The sequence below is a fragment of the Vigna radiata genome, chromosome 8, assembly GCF_000741045.1.
Source record: "Vigna radiata var. radiata cultivar VC1973A chromosome 8, Vradiata_ver6, whole genome shotgun sequence".
NCBI lineage: Eukaryota > Viridiplantae > Streptophyta > Magnoliopsida > Fabales > Fabaceae > Vigna > Vigna radiata.
Genome location: NC_028358.1, coordinates 12,425,556 through 12,446,646, shown reverse-complemented (window position 1 = coordinate 12,446,646; position 21,091 = coordinate 12,425,556). Strand labels below are relative to the sequence as shown.

Below are 21,091 nucleotides of genomic sequence, written 5' to 3'. Positions count from 1 at the left end.
AACTGATTCACGACATTGTAAAAACTACTTAACTATTTAGCTATTCAAAAACATGTATTTCAAGTTTACTAGCTTCTTAATAAGGAATGCCTTATTCAAGGAATTTTTAGATTCAAACAACTTGGCTAATCTCTTCGACAAGTTGTAAGCTAGAGTCTCACTTGATACATGATGGTAAATAGATTGATGTATCAATTGTAATCGTGCCACACACTTTCTCCACGCACATTGTCGCTGGACAATAATGGATTTGAAGCCAGCTCCCCTTATCTATTTTCTCTGTTTTTTCATTTTTTTTATTTGTGTTTGTGGTGAAGTGATTTGCTGGTTGAATATAATTTTCTGTAGGTTGTGAAATTGTGTGAATTTGTATGAAATTGTTATAATTGTAATTGGGTGATAGTGAAATTATCAAACAAAGCAAAACTTAGATGATGAAATTTTGTGCATAAAATTGTATGAATCTGTACAATATGTTCGTTTTTGTGGATTGGAAAAAAAATAAAGGAAAGAAGAAGAAGGAAAGAGAGGAAGAAGATGAACCAAATTGTGGTATTTACCGACGGATTCACTGATAGATTCTTTTGTCGATAATTACCAATGGATTTTTATTGTATTTATCGATAAATTGTTTTATCAGTAATTACTGACAGATAATTTTATATTTACTAATGAATATTTTAGTAGATAATTATTGACATATATAAAATGTCTTCAATAAATATTATCGACTGTATTATTATCAATGGATTTTGATCTATTAGTAATCCATCGAAAAAAATCAATATCAACAATATTTGAAGCTTTCGACAAAGTTTGACCATCGATAATAGCATGTAGTTACACACCATCCAAGCAAATAAGGTAGTACTGATTGAGGGAAGAAAGAAAAAGGTTTTGTCTTGGACTGTAAAATTATTTAAACTACTGTCTAAGTAATTGCATGTGAAGGATGATACATGTAAATATAATAAGATAAAAAAATTGGTGAAAAGGTTCATATCACCATCTCTATGTCACAATTGGTATGATCTTATTTGAAGTGGAGACGAATTGGATTAGATGACATAAAAAAAGAAAGAGGCATGACACGGGACATGATATAAATTAGTTTTCGTAATTTCTAGTCCCTACTTCTTTAGGAGGAACATATAAAATAAAATATTTTGAATTTTATTGTTGCATTCGTCTAGCAAACAATTAAAAAAAGTAGGGCAAGTATTTAGTGTTTAAGTCTTAAAAACAACTGGACTATTTTACTTTTGAAATTTTTAACTAAGTTGATATAGGACTTAGTTTGTTTATTAAATTCTTTGTATGTGGTTAACTTAGTTGAATATGATCACTTTTTCTTTTATATTTTCAAAAATTTGTTAGAATAAATATTGGTAACAACTCCTGAACTTCTGTTTTATATGTTTTTTTTTTGTTGTCATCTTACCACGATATAGGTTACCAATATATATATATATATATATATATATATATATATAAATGATTAAAAAATTTATCTTTACAATTATTGGGAATCTACCTTCCAAATACGAAGCAAACATTGAAATTTTTTTTAGTGGTTATCACCTTTTATGTATCATAAATTAATATATCACTTTCTAATATTACAAGAAAAATAAAAAAATAATTTTTGTATATTGGTTCCGGCTAAATGTTAAAATTCTTAAGATTTATTTAGTTTACTCTAAGATGAAGAAAAAATGTTTCTTTTTCTGAAAAAAATATTATGTGAATTTATTTCTAATTTTTCTAATAAAATATTTTTATTTCTGTTGAAGTAGAGTCCGCTTAATATTAGACCTTAATAGAATCAACTCTAACATAATGCAAAATACTAAAAAATTTTATATTTATATTTATTTAAGTTAATATGAGATTAATCTCTCCCATTCATCTTTTTTATTTAACCTAGCTTAGAAAAATGAATAGGTATTCAAATTTAATAAGTTGTTTTGAGTTGAAATTTTGAATGCAAATTGGGTNACATATTGAGAGAAAAGAGTTTATCTTTCATAATTGATGATTTTATCTCAGATACCTTTTTCATAAATTGTTGTCCTTGAAATATTATGGTTTGTTGCTCCTCCAAAACCTAGTTTATTTATTCTGTTATATAGAATTTGATTACAGAGACTTTCCTTTTGTAGCAAAGATGAGAGGAATATTTACGGTGTGATAAGAATTATTCATAAAGTCATAAAAAAAATTACGGATTGAAGTAAATCTATAACAATCATTCTATCAAACTGAACCACCCGCTTTTATTAAGTGCAGAAATTACATGACGATAGGAAAGAAACATGCAAGTACAGNAAAGGAAAGACAAACATTCAGACTTGTTACATTAGGAAAGGAAACATGCTTCCAATCCAATGTTACATTAAAGAGAAAGAAAACAAACGTTATTGATTGTGAGGAGGCTAAGGTGGTTGATGCATGAGAGTGAANGCTTGTTTAGCTGACAGGCAAAATGCCTCTAAGAACGGGCCAACCATCAAGGATAGGCCTGACATCACCGATAAGAGTGTCATTAGTTTNACCTGGGGTGAAATGGATACGCACATACTTGTCTCCTTTGAAAAGGTAAGCTTCAGACTCNTTATGAGAAGCAAAACACGCATCGATTCCACTTTCAAAGATGGTACCATTCAGAATAGGAAAGCCATCAGCGATGTTGCGAATGCTGCCAACAAGCTGCTTCGAATCATAGGCTATGCGAACATACTTATTGCCCTTGAATAAGTAAACTTCTTTTCCTCTGGTGGATCTAAATGCAGAGTCTATNCCATCCGCAAAGACCGTGTTTTTGAGAACAGGAAACATTTGAGCAATTGTGGTAGGACCTGCGAGTATCTTGTCATTTGTTGTACCTGGAGCATAGTCTATGTANGCACACTTGTTGCCGGAGAACACGTATGCTTCACTCGCTTCAGTGTCGAAGGAACAGTCTATTCCAGGTTCTGCAAATGGCGTTCCTGCAAGTGATGGAAAACCACTACTAATCAAGCGCAGATTAGTTAAAATCTTGTCATCAGTTCTTCCGGGAGTGTAATGCAACCTCACATACTTGTTCTTGGCGAAGAAATACACTTCATATTCTCTTGATGAACGAAATGCAGCATTNATGTAAGGAAGGTTTGACATTTTTCTTAACACAAGAAGAGGGACTAAGGTAGATATAAAGAGTGCAAGAGAGATATATGATTTGATTTCGGGATGCTTACATTCCTCTCCATGCCACCTATTTATACTGTTGGAGTGACAAACCAGCCTTGTAAATGTTATCAGTCCTTTCTGTTATTGGCTTCATCTAACTTTATTATTGTAATATTAAATGACAAACGTCTTGGGGATAAGGTTTAAGCTAGGGGTAACACGTAACCTTAATCTGCAATGCAATAGTATATTTCACGTCCCATGCATTTTACATGAGGAATTAGAAATTATATTATAATTAGTCCTCGATCAAAACGCTTAGTAAGAGTAAAACACGAGGTGGACAATTAATTTAAATATTATTTACATAATATAACAATTTCATATTAATCACATGTGTATATCGTATAAACATCTATATTATTTTATTCCATGTGTTAATCACAACAACCATGGTAGACGAACTAATACGGAGGAAGTTCTGTTTGAAAAATAGAAAAACACTAAGTTTGAATTGTGTTTAATATTTTAAACATAGTAAAATCATAGTAGACGAATAATAGTATTGTGTAGGGATAGATAGTTTGTAACAGTAATTAAACACTTAGGTAGTGTTTAAAGAGAACGTAGAATGAAAAACTTATTTAAACATAAAAATAATAAAAAAAAATTATACTGTGTTTTACCGTCAATTGGAAACAACTTTAAATGGTTATATATAAAGTTATAGAAAAGACCGACATGAATAAACCTAAAACTGCTAACTGGTACATCCATACTCAATAATAATGTGTTCCATTGCTTCTACGATATGATAGTTTAATTAATAATTTATAATCAATTATTGCATAAATATATTATATATCAAACTATTTGAAAGAAATAATCCAATGTTCATCTGCAATGCAATAGTATATTTTCATATCCCATGCTTTTCACATTAGGTATTATTTTATAATTTGTCCTTGATCAAAACGCTTAGTAAAACAAGGTGTGGACAATTACTTTAAATATTATTTACATAATATAACAATTTCATAGTTCACATGTGTATATCTTATTAACGTCTGTATTATATTATTCCATAGGTTAATGACACATTTTTAAATAATGGGATAAAAAAAATCCAGAATGAAATTTTAAAACGTTAGGAAGGGATTAGATTGAGGTCGAATTTCCTAAGAAAAAAACAAAGCAAAACTACAAAACTCGTTGTCTAACTTAAAACAATATGCCATTGGACTGTAGTATATATACATATATATATATATATATATATAACTGTGGCAATCTTCTTCAACTTTGTATTGTAGGAGTTAAACATGCTATGCATAATCACCATGATAGACCAATTAATGCTAAGAAGTTATATTTCAAACATAAGAAAACATTAGAAGAAGGGAGTTTGAAAAGTGTTTAATATTTGAAACATAGGAAAGTCATGGTAGACAAATTAATATTACTTTGTAGGATTTTTGGTCTGCGTTGAACACTTAGGTTTAAAAAAAAAGTTGAGTAGAAAACTTGTTTATACACAAAGGTAGTAAAACATACTTTATTTTGTAATGATTCATTCCAACTGAACTACGTCTAGTTTTTCGTCGTGCCTATACCTTGCCGCTGTGGTACGTCTTGCATTACTCTTTTTTTTTTCCAATTATCAATTTAGTTAGAATCTGATATATTAAACTCTTCCAAAGTTTTGTATGTTCTTAGGCAGACTATTTGAAATGCTAGGTTTTTTGCTCATTCGATCGCAACTTAACAGTACTTGTTTATGTTAATTTTTGAAGAATTTATGTAATATAAAATTCTTTAGAAAATTGACTTTGATTTATTTCTGAAACATTGAGATTTACACCAACACATACATTAATGTGAAAAAAAAATCGAAAACCTATATATACAATCTTTATATTTTTTGGATGTATTTCGTTTCCCTTTTATTCTCATTCTTATGATTATTATTACATAAGTATGTTATGTTCTGTATAACTATGTTGTAACTTGTTTTTCTTGTACATAGTACATCTTATATTTTATTTTTTAAGTTGTTTAAAATATAATCAAATAAAGTTAATATTTATTTTCACTCAAGTTGTTGAACTTGTAAAAGTTATTAAAATTTAAGCATATAATAATAAAGAAAATATCTACACTGCAGAAACTATTTTTTATATTGTTTTAGATTTTGAAAACTAGTATTTGTTAAGAGTATTTTCATAAAAAAATTGAAACTCATCCACTTTTAATCTCTCCATAGTTGTGCAGATGTATAATTTTAGTCCCTGTAAAAGTGATTTAGCTTTTTATTTTATTTTTATTAACAGTTAGATGATATATTACGTTGAACTAAACTTTCTCAATTGATTAGTTGTTGAAAATTTAGAAGATTAGATGTACTATTAAAATTACGCATAATATACAAAAGAAATTAGATTTTTAAAAATACATGTGACTATTTAAAAGAATCTGAATTTAAAGTTAAAGAAACTTTGAGAAAAATAATACGTAGCAAATGAGTAAATTTAAATAAAGTCTAATTTAAATTTCACAGAATTTGAGTTTATAGATAAAAAGAAAATAAATATTTGGTTTTTATACATCTAGCATTTCACTTTCAGTTGATAAAAGATTAAAAGTGTTGAATGAAAAAATAGAAACAAGCTTCAGGAATGTCAAGGAAATACACGTACTCATATTGTTAGACTTAATATGTAAAGTTGTCTCTTAACAAATTAAACTTAACTCAATATAAAGTTCTTTATATTGAGGGCTGTTTATAAAGTTACATATAAGTAAAAAATATGTTATTTCAATATGATACTGAAAACAAATAAATTGAAAAAATTTATTTAAATAAACAACTTTCTCTAATTTATAAACATTTTTTAATTTTAAGCAATTCATATTTAAAGTGGTAAGTGAAAGTTTATTGTAAAATTCTTTAATTGATTTTGCCTTTAAGTAGATGTTTAAAATATTTATTAATTGAAGAATGGAATGGTGTGAAAATTAAATTTCCACTTCCGCACATACAGTAATTAATTAAGAATAAATCAAAGTATGATTTAAAAGAATTTCTGTAAAAATCAATAATCTTATGTTTATTACAATTTAGAGAAATAAGGTCAAATATTTATTAATTTGAGGTGGTAGATTATAAAAGGTACACTAGTGCAGAAAGGACTTTAGACGTCAGTTATTTTGGGATTTTAACGTCACTTCTAGAACCGACGTCTTTACGGGTGACGTTAACGGGACGTCATTTTTTTGCAGGTGCGACATCGAAATAGACGTCAATTCAGTTCAAAAAACGACATCTACAAAGGCATCAGACATTGCACTAACTGACGTCTAAGGTCACCTTAGACGTCAGTCTGCAACACTATGGACGTCTATAAAGCCGTCACACATTGCATTAACCGACGTCTTTGGCACATCATAGACGTCGGTTTGTACATGAATCGACGTATATAGTACCGTTGTGTTTTGGTGTGGTTTTTGTCGTGTCTTAGGGTAGCGTAGTAACACCTCCTTCCTTTGCTAGTTTCTTCGCAAGAAAAATTTGTGTCTTTTTTATTTCTCATGGCATTTCAACCCAAAGACGAACCTGGGTCATTGCCTAGGTCCATTCCGACCGCTAATGAAAAAGAAAACGGTGATAATACGGTGTATTCTCATCGTACACTTTTTCGTTGACGGTCGGAATGGACATAGGCAACAACCCAAGTTCGTCCTTGGGTTGAAATGCCATAAGAAATCCAAAAAACGCAAGTTTTCCTTATGAAAAAACTAGCAAAGGGAGAAGGTGCACTACGTTACACAAAGACACAACAAAAAAAACACACCAAAACACAACGAAAACTCATTTTAATCGGTTCAAATGAGAGATAATACATCAAACATTACTTTAATCGGAGTAAAAATAACTTTTAAATACTTAAAAGGAGAGGAAACTTACCTAGAAATGCAAAGTAGCGGAGAGAAAAGGCAAAGACGATCAAAGTGTTTGTTCGCAAACCACTGGTTCGAAGGATTATTTAACAAGAAATTAGACGTCGGTTGTACACAACACCAACGTCTGTAATCGCATATACGTCGATCGCCTGACTAATATGATGCCCATTCGATTTAAAAATTAATATTTGTGTTGTATATAGACGTCGAGCTTGGTGGGATGAGACGTCTTGTAGGCGGAAACAAATGACTTTTCACATACCTGGTAGGAATTTAGACGTCGGGTATTGAGGCAACTAACGTCTACAAATCCATATAGATGTCAATGTGGTGGGATCCAACGTCTATAGCACTGAAAAGAGTGACTATTCACCTACCTGGCAGACATATAGGCGTCGGTTGGCAGGAGTTTGACAGGTAGGTGAGCAGCATTAATTTCTGCCATATAGACGTTGGGGCCCCGCCGAACGGACGTCTATAAGGCTGAAAGAAATGACTTTTCACCTAACTGTCAGAGATATATACGTCAAGTTGGAATGCCCAACGTGTAAAATACTATAGATGTCGGTGATCCAACTAACTAACGCCTATATTGCCAACTTATTTACGGAAATGTCACCGATCATCAATATATGTCGCGCTTACCCTTAACCGACGTCTAACGTGTGATGTCAAACAACGTTTTTGCACTAGTGGTAGTAATATTACGTCTAAATATTCTTACCTTTTTCTACGTTGATGTACTCCCATTCAAAACTATATAGATTGAGGTACTCCCATTAGTAGCAGTTTGTATTGGATAAACTTAAATTAGGAGAGTTTTATTTGTAATTTCGTTTGAGTCTTTATTTTAGTTGTTTATGTTGCCATTTGATTTTAGTTATTGTGGTCAGTTACTTTTTCTGTTTTTATACCCGGCCAACTATTATACTCAGTAAGTTATTATTATGTGGTAATTCTTATTTTGTTTTTAATTTCTATTGTACTTGGTTTTGTGGCTATTTAAATGGCCTGCAACATTCAAATTAATGAAGACACAATGTTTTACAATGTAATTATCAATGTGTGTGTCGCATTTATATTTCACAAATTGATATTAGAGCTTTTATGTTGTGAGTGAGAAAAAAAAGAGAGAATTCCTGAGTGGAAAAGAGAGATAGCGTGCTTAATTGTTTGAGGAAGTGAAAGAGAGATGATTATTCTTGTAAATTGTATGTCCCTATCACAATTAACGAAGAAAGCTAATTATATAATTTGAGTTTGTAGATGAAAGTTTTTTTTAGATTCAAGACGTGTGGGATGTAGTAGAGAATAGGTACCAAGAAGTAGCGGATGATGAAGAGAAGATGGTTTCCCAAATTGATGGGTTTATAAAAACGCAAGTAAAGGACAAAGCAGTTTGTCCATATTGTACAGAGCCATGAACGAGTCAGACTTTGAGAAGATAGTAAAAGGTGCATCTTCAAGAGAAGTGTGGGAGATTCCAGAGCAGGCATACAAAGGAGATGATTGTGTTAAGCAAGTTCGACTTCAAACTCTCTAGGGCCAGTTTGAAAACATGAAGATAGAGGAGAGAGAACAAGTAGAAGGTGGAGCTCGGCAAGTGTGCCGAATGACAAAAGGACTATGCAACATTGTCGAGTAGTAGGAAGAGGTCCAAGTAACATGGATAGGTTGCCATTGTGCATGGAGAGCTCAACACATAGCTTGATGAAGAGTTTTGTGAAAAGTTCGACGCAAAGCTCGTTAGGCAGTGCGGCGAACTTGGTAAAACAATCGGGTGGCACAAGGAACACCGCCATGCAAACTGATTATAATGGGGAGCCCGATCAAATAATTGAGAGGCTAAAGAGGGGAAAAGAAAGTTCAGACAACCAGTGGAGGTTCCTTGATAGCCCATGGAGGTTCATTCAAAACAGTTAAGGTCCCTTCGCAACATGCATGTTGGATGACCTGAGCACCTTGGACAAGTGCGTGCTGTTGGTATTGGAGTAGGCATTAAAGATTATTTTGGGAGTTCCTCGCGTCAGACTTCATGTGCACACAACCAAGAGTATGAACAAAGCGTGATACAAGAGATCTTAAAAAAGCTTAGGGCATAATTTAAGGCAGAATCGTATGATGAAGTCACTACAGAAGTGACTGAAAGAGTTATGCGTCAGTTCTAGCAGCAGTTTGACAGTTACGGGATATGCTCGTAGCCATCTCCTGTACAGGAACATTTTGTGTCTCCCACATGTAAAATTAATAAACATTTTTGTTGAATAATTTATTATTTGTATAATCTAACATTTACTCTGACAGGGAAAAACGGGAAAGGAAGTTGTTCAATACCAGTCGTCCTAAGGGACGACATGGACGATGCTAGTCCATGTTTGCTATAAGTTTTTTATGGTATCGGGACGATGCTGGTAGCTCGGGGAACAATGTTTTAGGCAACGACTTTTGTTCGTGGTATGGAGCTATCAGAGGATGAGTTGAAGGTCTCGGTAGACGACATTATCATACGAGATGTCTCAATTCCTCTTCCCACAGATGAAATTTTCAGTGTGGCACAAGCATTCTTGTCTTTTATCGCTTGGCCTAAACACTTGGTTGGTTCTGTTTTTGACCCCCTGGTATGGACTCCTACTTTACACTTCTCAATTTTAAAGTTTACATGTTATTGATGTCGAAACTTATCCTATTTTTCCATGTAATAACAAATGCATGGACATGAGAAGATTTGTTTATCTGAGGACGATCCTCTTGGTGCATTACAACAACACTGTGATGTCATTGCAGATGAGCCTATGAAGGTTGAATATAATCCTAATGTATTTGAGAGAGGCACTGAGGTCCCAATATACTTGCATAGTCAAGATGCCAAAGAGCTTGCGTCGGGAAAAGAAGAGCTGAATATTACATTAATTCAGCTATGGATGATGTAAATATATGAGCAATTATTTATATAAAATTGATTTATATATCTAGTATACTTATATCAAACGTAATTTTTTATTTCAGGTATATGTTTGATGCAAGTAACAACTTGAGGTAGAAATGATGTGTATGGGTTCATTGTTCCCCAAGTCAATCACGAAGCAAATAATTTTATGACATCAGAACATATCTCATCAGCAACTTTGCAAGGGAGAGGTACATATATTTTATTCCTTATATATATGGGTAAGTGAAGTTTGTTAACTTCAAAGTTCCATCTGTGATTTTAATATATAACAATTAAGTTATTATCAATTTCAGGCACCATTGACATCTACTTATTGTTTTCGTACCGGAGAGTTAGGCTATGTGGTTCTGCTCATTGCACAAGTCTCCTCCAAACAACTCAGTAAAGAAGTTGATTGATAAGAACATCAATGTTTGGACTTTCTTTTTATATAAATGAATGCTAAAACCTTTTTTTCTATAGTTCCATTGCAACACGTATGATGTTTGTTGGGAGATCAACTGCTAACAGTAGAAAGCTTTCATGGTTGGCTCTCAAGGTTTGACATATGCTAAAGCCATACTTTCTTATAGTTGTTTTGTTTTAATGATTTTCATTAACTATTTACAACTATGATGATGTATTGTAGTGCCACAGACAAAAAAGGTCATATGAGTGTGGATACTACGTAATGTATTGGATGACACACATTATTTGTGCCCATATTACAAGAGGTTGGGAAACAATAATATTTAGATTTAATGAATTTTTTTTTCTCCATCATTTGAAATTCATATACACTATATCATGTTTCTTGTGTGCAGAGATTCAAGATTCCTACTCCACTTCTTGAGAAGCCACTTACATTCTTAAGGAAGGCACTTGCAAAGCATTTAATTAGATTATACAATAGTTCATAGTTATTAGAATTTAAAATACATTATCACATTTTGATTTATAGCTATTAGACTTTGTACATTATGCTTTAAACATTATATGTTGTAAATATTGATTCTATGTTGATTATGTGTTGCATATATTGTGTTTTATATGGAGGTCTATTTTTGTGATGGTAGATATCACAAAAGAAAACCTAATATTAAAAAATTTCCAGGAGAATAGGTCTCGGTTGTGGCCAAAACCGAGGTAGAAAGCATGTTTATGGCCTCGGTTCAACCACAACCGGTGTCGTAGGATGCACATGATTTTTTAAAAGAAAATTAAAAAAATAAAGGGCTTTGGCATCGGTTCTAGATTGAATCGCTGTCATAGGACCACGTTATTACCTTGGTTGAACCGAGGTAATAACCCCTCACCCCCCCCTTTCTTCTTCCTTACCACTTCGGTTGCAGAAGAACCAAAGTAGTATCCATTGGGATATTACCTCAGTTGGAACTGAGGCCAGAAGTCCCCCACCTTTTTACCTCACCAGTATAGGCCTCGGTTCAAAAACTAAAGCGAATTGTCAAAAACAATTGTTGTTGCACTAATGATGGTAAAGGTCTCAATGTAGATTTTCTAAGGAGCTCAAGCTAGGTGAAAAGCTTGGTAAAGAGCTAGAGCTTGGCAAAGAGTTTAGCGAAAAGTGTTATGGAGAGCTTGGATAACTAATGGGCGCTAGTGACCTCGAATGACCATTTAAAGAGCTCGAATATCACAGATGAGCACGTAGCAAGCTCATATAGTTCTAGGTAGCCAGCCTGGTTAGCTTGGTGATGCATATGACAACTCGGAGGAGTATGTAGAGAGAATAATAGAGTATTTAACAAGCCCAACCAAGTTGACGGGATTCCCAAATAGCCTAGGAAGCTTGGTAGAGAATGTTGACATAAAGGGCTTGGTAATAAACGAGCGCTAAAAAAAACGCATTTTATTGATGGATATATACGGTAAAATTTTAATTACCAACGGGACGAACACATGTGTGGTATTTACCGATGGTAGAAGATTCACCGGTTAAATTTACCATCAGAATAATCGACGGATGTTTGTGTTTCATTTACCAATGGATATATTTGTCAGTATGTTTTTCAATGGAAAAATTGATCATATGTTGTTTGATTTCTTTTTGTGTATGTTATTTGATTAAAAACATGATTGGTTTGTAGTTGAAATAAGACATAATTGAAGATTGGAAAGTGACCGGAGGTAGAAACTCCAACGGTTTTGTAGTGTAGTAGTAAGGGGATGTAATGAGATAGTATAGTCCTAGTGTGTGATTTCGTTTCTTTTCATTTTCGGTAGGATAAAAGAAGTGAATGAATGAATAAACGCATAAAGAAGGAAAAAAGAAAGAATGGTATATTTGTGTACTTACTTTCAAACCTTATATGTTTTAATTTGCTACCATTGAATAAAGTTCCTTTTTCAAAAATTTGGTTGATTTGTATAATAATATCATGAGTATGGGTCGGCAAAAAGAACTGAAGTGTACTGTACTACTAAAATATGGACTGAATTAAAAACTAATTTGTATAAACTGAACGATAAAACAGTTCAGACAAAGTAAACTGAACTGTTTTTTGTTTTATGAATATGGATTAAACTGAGTTATACTAAATTGTACTAAACTAGAATATAAACTGAACTGAACTACTAACTATACTAATTTTAAACTGAACTGTACTAATTTTAAACTGAATTGTACTAGTTTTTAAACTGAATAGTATAACAATACATGTTCTTTTTAATTGAAATTTATTTTAATATTTATTTTATTTTATTCATACGTGTCTTACAAATTAATTTTCTAATTACTTGATATTATTATTTTCTATTTTATTTATATTTCATTTATTATGATATGTGTATGGAAATTATTTATTTTTATTTATTTATTTCATTTTTATTTATTTATTTATTTATATTTATTTTTTCATGAATATTATTTTAATTTTATATTTATTTTTTAAATTTTTTATTTATATCTTTTTGTTTTATACGTGTATATAATTTATTTTATCTTTTTCTCTACTTATTTTATTTTAAAATAATTTTTTATTTATCAATTATTTAGTATTTATATTCTATTATGTAAAAATTAAACTAATATTTATTAATTATTATAATATAATAAAAGATGATACTAGAGAAAGTTACTTTTAATAAAGGTTTGTTAATTTTTTGTCATTTGATATTTCTATAATATTAACTATTTTTGCTATATTACTAATTTTTTATGATATTTCATTATATAGTCATTTAATAAAATTTAATGTTAAAAAATTTATTTTAGTTTTAGTCTGTAAAATATTATCATTTGAAAATAATAATACTGATATTTATTTTAAAGTAAGTTGATTTTTAAAATAAATAATAATATCATTAAAAGTTTTTTTTAACATATTTTTACATATTTAATAATATGTTAAAGAATATAATATATTTAAAGTATTATTTTTTTATACTTTTTTTTTCTTTTATGATTTCTATTAGTTAATCATTTAATAAAATTTAATTTAAAAAAAATATGTTTTACTTTTATTACTTAAAATAATATTACTTAAAAAATATTATATGTTTAATGATAAAAAATATAAAAATTTGTGATAAAAAAATTTTGTCTTAAAAAATTAATTATTAATTTTTTATGTGAACAGTTTCTTTTATTAATATTTTATTATTAAATAACTTTTTTTGGCAAGACGAAACAGTTAGTTGAACAAAAACTGTAGAAGAGGATAGAGTAGATACAGTTCTCACAGTTAACTCCGAAATTGTTATAAGTTCAGTTTTTAAATACTGAACCATAAAATAGTATACTGAACTTGTAGTAGAAGTGGATCGGTTTTTTTAGTATAATATAGTACCGTTAACTATAATATAGTGCATATAAGTTATTTTTGTCCAGCCATACATGTGTCCTCGGTTCCCTTACATATGGTTCTGCCCTTCTTTCTGTGCCAGCTTAATTTGTCCCTTCACTTTGTCCTATCTATATTGCTAATAGTAAACACTTTGTCCTATCTATATTTGCCCATGTTAGATTTATATAAAAAATCAGCTTGGTAGTTAAATTTACATAAATTGTTCAAATTCTTGTCGTGATGTTCTTGTGTTAGTCTATGTTTCTGATCAAATGCTTTACTTCGGACAAATCTTACACAACAACCATGTTTCATCGTATTATTTTATGGAATACATAAAAAAGTATAAATAAAAAAAATAAAGAAATAATTTAGCAATGATTTGAACAAGTTTCATACCTTATCTATTTCAAAGTCAAACAATTGATTCACTCCATTAACGTAAAGATCCATGAACAAGTGAGGTAGCACAGCCTGAAACAACTCAAAAGAATGCATTATTGAGGTTAAAGGGTAGTTTTGAATTGTATATTTAAAAGAACGACATATTTGGAGTGTCACCTGTAACAAACCCATAAAAAACAATGGAGATATATCTGATAGTTTTTCTACTGCAATAAGAGATGCAGAAATTGCTGCTGATGTCTGTAAAATATAAATAAAGTTAATTTAAAACAAGAATGATGTTAAGAAATAGATTTTAAGTCTAATTAATCCCACAAATTCAGCTTTTAAAATAAGGTTTCCATCCACTAATATATTCTGAATTGGTTTTATCTCTAGTTTATGTGAGAATTCTAACTCACTTCCCTCGTATCAAGGTATATATAGGTTTCGAGCATCGGACTAGACATTAATAGATAAATCAATAACGATCACGGATGGAACAATATGTCCAACAGACAAAATTTCGTTAAGATAGAGTTTAAATCATAGTTCTGATACCAAGTTAAAAAATGGAGTTTAAGACTAATTAAACTTTACAGAACCAGTTTGTAAAATGAATTTTATACTTACACATGATGTTATCCCATGTCCATATAGATTTTCTAATATTAATTATCCAAATGATAATTTAATGAAAAGGAACAAAACTTATAACAATATTAATTATGAGAGCTATGGAAAGTTTGCAGTTACTCGAGCGTACACTGTGTAAGGGTAAATAAATTGATATAAAACGCCCATGAAATCTTTGACAGAATCCACAATGATTTTGGAGTTGGAAGCTTCAGATGACTCAGAAGATGGTACAGTGACGGCTTTCACAACATAATTTCTATTGCTATCTTCATATGTTGCTCCTTTTTCAATGCTTTTGTAGTGATGATTAAAAGGTGATTCTTGAGACCTCAAAGGATTATACTGTATTTGAGCTTTTATATTGTGCTTAGAAGCTTTTGATCCACCAGATCCTATTGTACCAAGTGTTGTAGCGTGCACAAAAGAAAGGTATATTTAAAATTATTGAAACTAAACATGGAAAGATGAGAATGATAAATTTGAAAATTGAAATAAGAAAAATCAAAGAACTGTAGATTTTTTGGAGAAAACCTTAAAAAAATATATGACAAGATTTTGGTTTAAAAAAAAAGGTCAAATTCAATAGTTACTTACAAGAAAAAAAAATTATTAATAATGTATAATATTTAAAAAAAAAAAACAACTTTAATTGATTTTCAAACTCAATATTTGTTTGACGTGGTCTTCCATATATGTTGTATTTTTTCTTTTAATAAATTTTTAATAAGAAAATATATAATTATAATAATATTGAGATACTATATATGAAGGATACCTATGGGTCTTTTATAAGGGGATTTGATTGGCAAAATTTAATTCTAGTAAAATCTTATTTCACTTCACTTCTTTCAATCTAAAATTTTAAAGATTTATTATTTTTTATTCTTACATGTATTCTGATAATGTAAAAAAGAAAGAAAATAAAGTAGCCTTTTTTTTTTTTCTAAACTCAAATTAGTTTATATGTAAGGTAATTTATAAAATATGTTTCATGCTTTTATATCTTTAAAACTAATTTTAATTCGTATATAAATTATGCAAAAGTTCTTGCATCTTTCGTTTCATTTTATTCTCATAAATATTTCAAAAAAAAAAAACTTATCCACAAAATCCCTTTAACAATTTTAAAATATTTATTTTATATATTAACACAAATAAAGACATTATTATATTTCTTTTATAAAATGAATGAGTTTTTTATTTAAAAAAAAATATCTAGCATCACGGGTCCATATCACTTCGACTTATGGTTAGACGGTAGTAGCTTTGCAATTAATATGTTTAACTTCTTAATTTTAATTTTGAAATAAAACGGTTTAACAAATAAATAAATTAAATGTATACTTATATATTCATAACCATTTAATTTATTTATTAATTTGTATAAACTTTTTAAGTAAAGATATTATTATTATTATTATTTATTACTAAAGTTAATACAACGCTGTCTGTCTCCATAACTTTTAAATTGTTTATTATATTATTAAGTTAATAATATATGTAAATTGGTTAAGTAACTTAATATTAGCAGTAGAAATTGCAAATATAATTAAGAAATAAAAATAATTGTGACGATTTTATAAAAAATATTTCAAAATGACAATTATTTTTTAAAAAATTAATTAAAAATTATATGACAATTTTTTTAAAAAAATATTTCAAAGCGGCCGTAACATGTAAAAACTAATCAATTAATAATTATATTTTTCAAACAAATCAGTTAATCATTATATTATATAAGTTAAAATAAAAATAACAGTTGTGAAAAAAAAAAAAACCTCTTACAGATATATACATATTTTACATATAAAATAAAATGACATCAATCGGTTTTTTCAATGGCTAATAAAAATCAAGTTTCTTTGCATACATACAGATATATACTACGAGAAAATAGGTATTTAGAGTTGGTAAAAAAATTGTTACAAGAAAAAATTGCTAAATAAATATTAATTGAGTATAAATGAAGAAAATAAGTATGTGAGAAAAAATATAGATTAAAAAAATGTGAGAAAAAATATAAATGAAAGATATGTACGTAGATGAAATTGATAAATATGAATGAAGAATATGAGTGTGAATAAAGGAGATGAATCTTAATGTAAAAATATTAGTGTGATGAGATTTACGAAAGATGAGTCTCATAAAAATTGTATAAAATATGGGAGAATAACATTCATAGAATGACATATATAAATTCATAATAAATATCTTAATATTAGTTAAGTAAATACAAATTATAAATAGAAACTAAAATAAATATTAAAAATAAATAAGATTAATCTAGTATTTATATATTAAACTTATTTTTAAATATTTATATTTATTTAAGTCAATGTTACTTGATACTAACTATAATAAAAAGAAACAAAAATATATAATCTTTAACATTTGCTAAGCTGACTCTAAAACATTTTAATCTTAATATTTATTTTATTTAGTAGTCTATACCAAGAGGAATATTTATTTAATAAAAAAAATATAAATAAATTTACTCTTTTTTATTATTTTAAAATTAATCTTGTGTCATAGATAAATTTATGTGGTGAGGGGTGATAATTAAAGGTCATTCCTGCACCTAATAGATGAACATAAAGATTTTAGAGTGAAATACTAAGAAAGCTAATCAAATAACCACAAGAAAGTTTAGTTGAAGGAATAGGCACTCGTGCAAAAACGCTATTTAACGTCGGTTAATTTGGGCTTTTAACGTCACTTTTACAACAGACGTCTATACGGGTGACGTCTATGGGACGTCGAAATTCGTCAGAACTGACGTCCATATAAACGTCAGTTAACGATATCCACCGACATCTATATAAATGTCTGCTTATACTCACACTGACGTCTAATTACTCTATATAGACGTCCAACTATGATTAAATCGACGTCAACATGAATATATAAAGAGATTTAAAATGACACTAACCGACGTCTATGTTGTTATAGCGTCGGACATGGCTTTAACCGACGTCTAACAATGACTTTGTGTTTTAGTGCAGTTTTGATCCAGGCTTTCGGTAGCATTGTGTAACACTCTCCTCTCGCTAGTTTCCCCACAAAAAAAGCTTGCGTCTTTTGAATCTTCTAGTGCTTTCAACCCAAAACCGAACCTGGGTCCATGGCTACTTNTCTTTTGAATCTTCTAGTGCTTTCAACCCAAAACCGAACCTGGGTCCATGGCTACTTCCAATTATTCAACCGCAACAGAAAAAAATTACGGTGTCGAGAAGTAGACAAGGACCCAAGTTCCATTTTGGGTCGGAAGAACTAGAAAACTCAAAAGATCGCCACTCTATTTGTGAGGAAACTAGCAAAGGGAGAATGTTGCACTTTGTTACCCAAAGAGTGGATCAAAACTGCACTAAAACACAACACAAAAACGGCCAATTTTAATCAGTTGAACACAAGATAATCGATAAAAAACTAAAGAAAGTTTAAACGGTAAGCATAAGAAAAACCACGCACCTGCGATGAAGAGAGAAAAAGGAGAGGACGAAGACAATGACGTTATGAGAAAATACAATGCAATGCCGAAAGAGATAAAAAGAAGAGGTGCGCAAGGGAGTAAAAGAAGAGGAGAAGCAGAGAAAAAGGAGGAGAGATGAAGACGTGATCAGAAACTGAGTGGTTAGAAGGGTCTGCGGTTTATTTAAAATGAAATTGGGCGTCGGTTGCGCCAGAAACCGACGTCTATAAACGTTAGTGTTTGATCAGGATCCGACGTCTATTCTTCTTAAAGAAGCTGAAAAGATTGACGCTTGATTTCGTGTCACGGTAGTTCACGTCGGTGCCCCTCCTAGCCGACGTCTAAAACCCTCGAATTTGGTAAAAATAATCAATTACAGGAACGTAGACGTCACTTACGTTCAGAACCGACGTCTAAATTGAAGGATTTTTGTCTTCCCGCCTTCTAGATAGGCCTTAGACGTCGCCGTTTGACTACGTGACGTCTAAGCGCCTGGGAATTTGGTGAACAACATTAATTGTAGCCCAACCGACGTCGCTTGTTCAAGGGATCCGACGTCTATTCCACGTCTAGAGCTGAACCGTTTGACGTTTGATTTCCTATCAGAGACTGGAACGTCGATGCCATTTTCTAGACGACGTAGAATTGTCTGTCTTATCACATACCTCAAGCAATTTGACGTCGGTTTGAGGCAGGTGCGACGTCTATGATGTCATAGATGTCGCCTAACATCAAAACTGACGTCTAGTTTACCAATATATTTACGATAATGCCACCGTGCAATAATAGACGTCGATTTTTCATGAAACCGACATCTGATGGGTGACGTTAAACAGTGTTTTTGCACTAGTGAAGGTATAACTGAAAAGACATACTTGCACAGGAAATGTTATTGAAGGAGAGTTTCCTGACCCAAAACTGACCTACAATTACCATATGCTTTCACATATTACTCTACAAATAGCTTTGCAATGAAAAATGAACAAAATTAGAAGATAGTGAATATAGGTACCATTTGTCACTGAAAAGACGTTAGGAGAAGATATAACATCTGCCCTAGCCATGGAAACTGCCGACGCAGAGTAACCCAAAACTCTATAGAAAAGATAAGAACGTAGAGATACCCTTGTACAAGAGAAGATAGGAATGCCAGATTTTATAGGCAAAAAGACTCCATGAAATTTGATTTTCCTTAGGGAGAAATAAAATTTCATTGGTACGGAGAAATTCGTACACAATGCACATAGTCAATATTTTATAGGAGAAGAATTGCAAAATAATCAACACGCGTAAGAAAAATTTAAAAGACTTGTACTTGATTTACTGTAACGTTATGTATTCTTTTAAATAAAAAATAATATAATATAGTTATTTAAAAGACTTCTTGGTATATCTCATATCGTTGGTTATATCTTCGATCTGCATTAATTTGTTTTGATCTTCGAATTAGACAAGTTCGTCTTGAACTTTTATTAGAATTCACCCCTCTTGAATCTTTATCTTAAATTGATTTAGTTTTCCTTTTAACTCTTTTTTGGGTGTAAAGTGGTGCTGAGTGGTGACGACCGGATGGACGAAGCCTGGAGCATTCCAAGTGGTGTGAAAGGTCGGACGATCCGTGAATGCTGGACGCTTTTTCTGGTGTAGAAGGCCGAACGATTTCCTACAATTTCCTCGTGCTCCAAGTTGTTGGTTCTCCTTCCTCGTTCTCTAGGCTGGGTGGGCGGGTACCTGCCAAAGGCACTCCGGCGCTTAAGTCAGTTAAGTGACCGAACGATAATATCAAGGGATGAGAGTAATACATAATGTGCAGCGAGTGCAATGTGCCCTGAAGACATACTTGAGACCTCTATTTATACTAGTTGTAATGGGTTTTACCTTTCTTGGACCTGAGGACGGCCCAATCATGCCTTAACCTCCATTAGGGCTTTAATCAGTTGTTATCGTTTATAATATAATCAAATGGTCGGCCGATCTGATGAATGGTAGGCCTTGGATGTCCCAGTTGCCTGTCTTAGCGAGAACCGTTCGGTCATCTTGAGAAAATCGTTCGGTTCTGGGAGTTGGAAGGAAACCGGTTGGTCGGTCCCGACGGTTGGCCTGCTTACGCATAGGAGATCGTACGGTACCCAACACTACCAGAAAAGTGCTTTTTTCCGGCGGCGTTTTACCCATGGCCTAAGAGTCGTCGGTAATGCAGTGGTGCACAAAATTACCCACGGCCTGGAGACCCTCGGTAATGTATTCGAAGTATTTTACCCAAAATCCCACTCTGCAGTTCATTCTCACCAGCCCTAGTCCTCGTCGAATACTTCCTCGTCCAAAACCCTTCGCTCCAAAACCCTTCCCCTTCGCTCCAAAACCGTTCCCCTTTGGTCCAAAACCCTTCAAAGCCTAAATTCCAGTACAGTAATGAAGGGCATTATCGAAGGCCAAAATCCCTCGGAAAAGGCCACAAGNCGTCGCTAAAGGCCAATTACCGAGGGCCTGACGACGGTCAAAAAGCCCTCGGTAAATAAGTCGTCGCTACTTTTACCGAGGGCTTTTGACCCTCGATAATTACCCAGGGCCAAAAGCCGTCGGTAATTGCCCAGGGCCAAAAGTCCTCGGTAATTACCGAAGGCCTTAGCCCCTCGGAAATTACCGAAGGCTTTTGGCCCTGGGTAATTACCGAAGGCTTTTGGCCCTGGGTAATTATCGAAGGCTTTTGGCCCTGGGTAATTACCGAAGGCT

The 21,091-nt window shown here is 31.5% G+C and overlaps 2 protein-coding genes across 2 annotated transcripts in view; both read right to left on the bottom strand.

The window, feature by feature from the left end:
* Positions 1 to 21,091, bottom strand: part of LOC106770235 (glycinol 4-dimethylallyltransferase-like) — a 54,463-nt gene that overhangs the window by 30,300 nt on the left and 3,072 nt on the right. The window contains exons 2-4 of the mRNA XM_022784772.1: positions 15,007 to 15,281; positions 14,428 to 14,511; positions 14,266 to 14,340 (exon numbers count right to left, since the gene is read on the bottom strand). Coding sequence (XP_022640493.1) covers positions 14,266 to 14,340; positions 14,428 to 14,511; positions 15,007 to 15,281 — 434 coding nt within the window. The remainder of the gene's footprint in view (positions 1 to 14,265; positions 14,341 to 14,427; positions 14,512 to 15,006; positions 15,282 to 21,091) is intronic.
* Positions 2,401 to 3,270, bottom strand: LOC106771436 (albumin-2-like). Its single transcript, XM_014657412.2, has one exon. It carries the CDS (start codon positions 3,157 to 3,159, stop codon positions 2,470 to 2,472), a length of 690 nt encoding a protein of 229 aa, XP_014512898.1. The 5' UTR covers positions 3,160 to 3,270; the 3' UTR covers positions 2,401 to 2,469.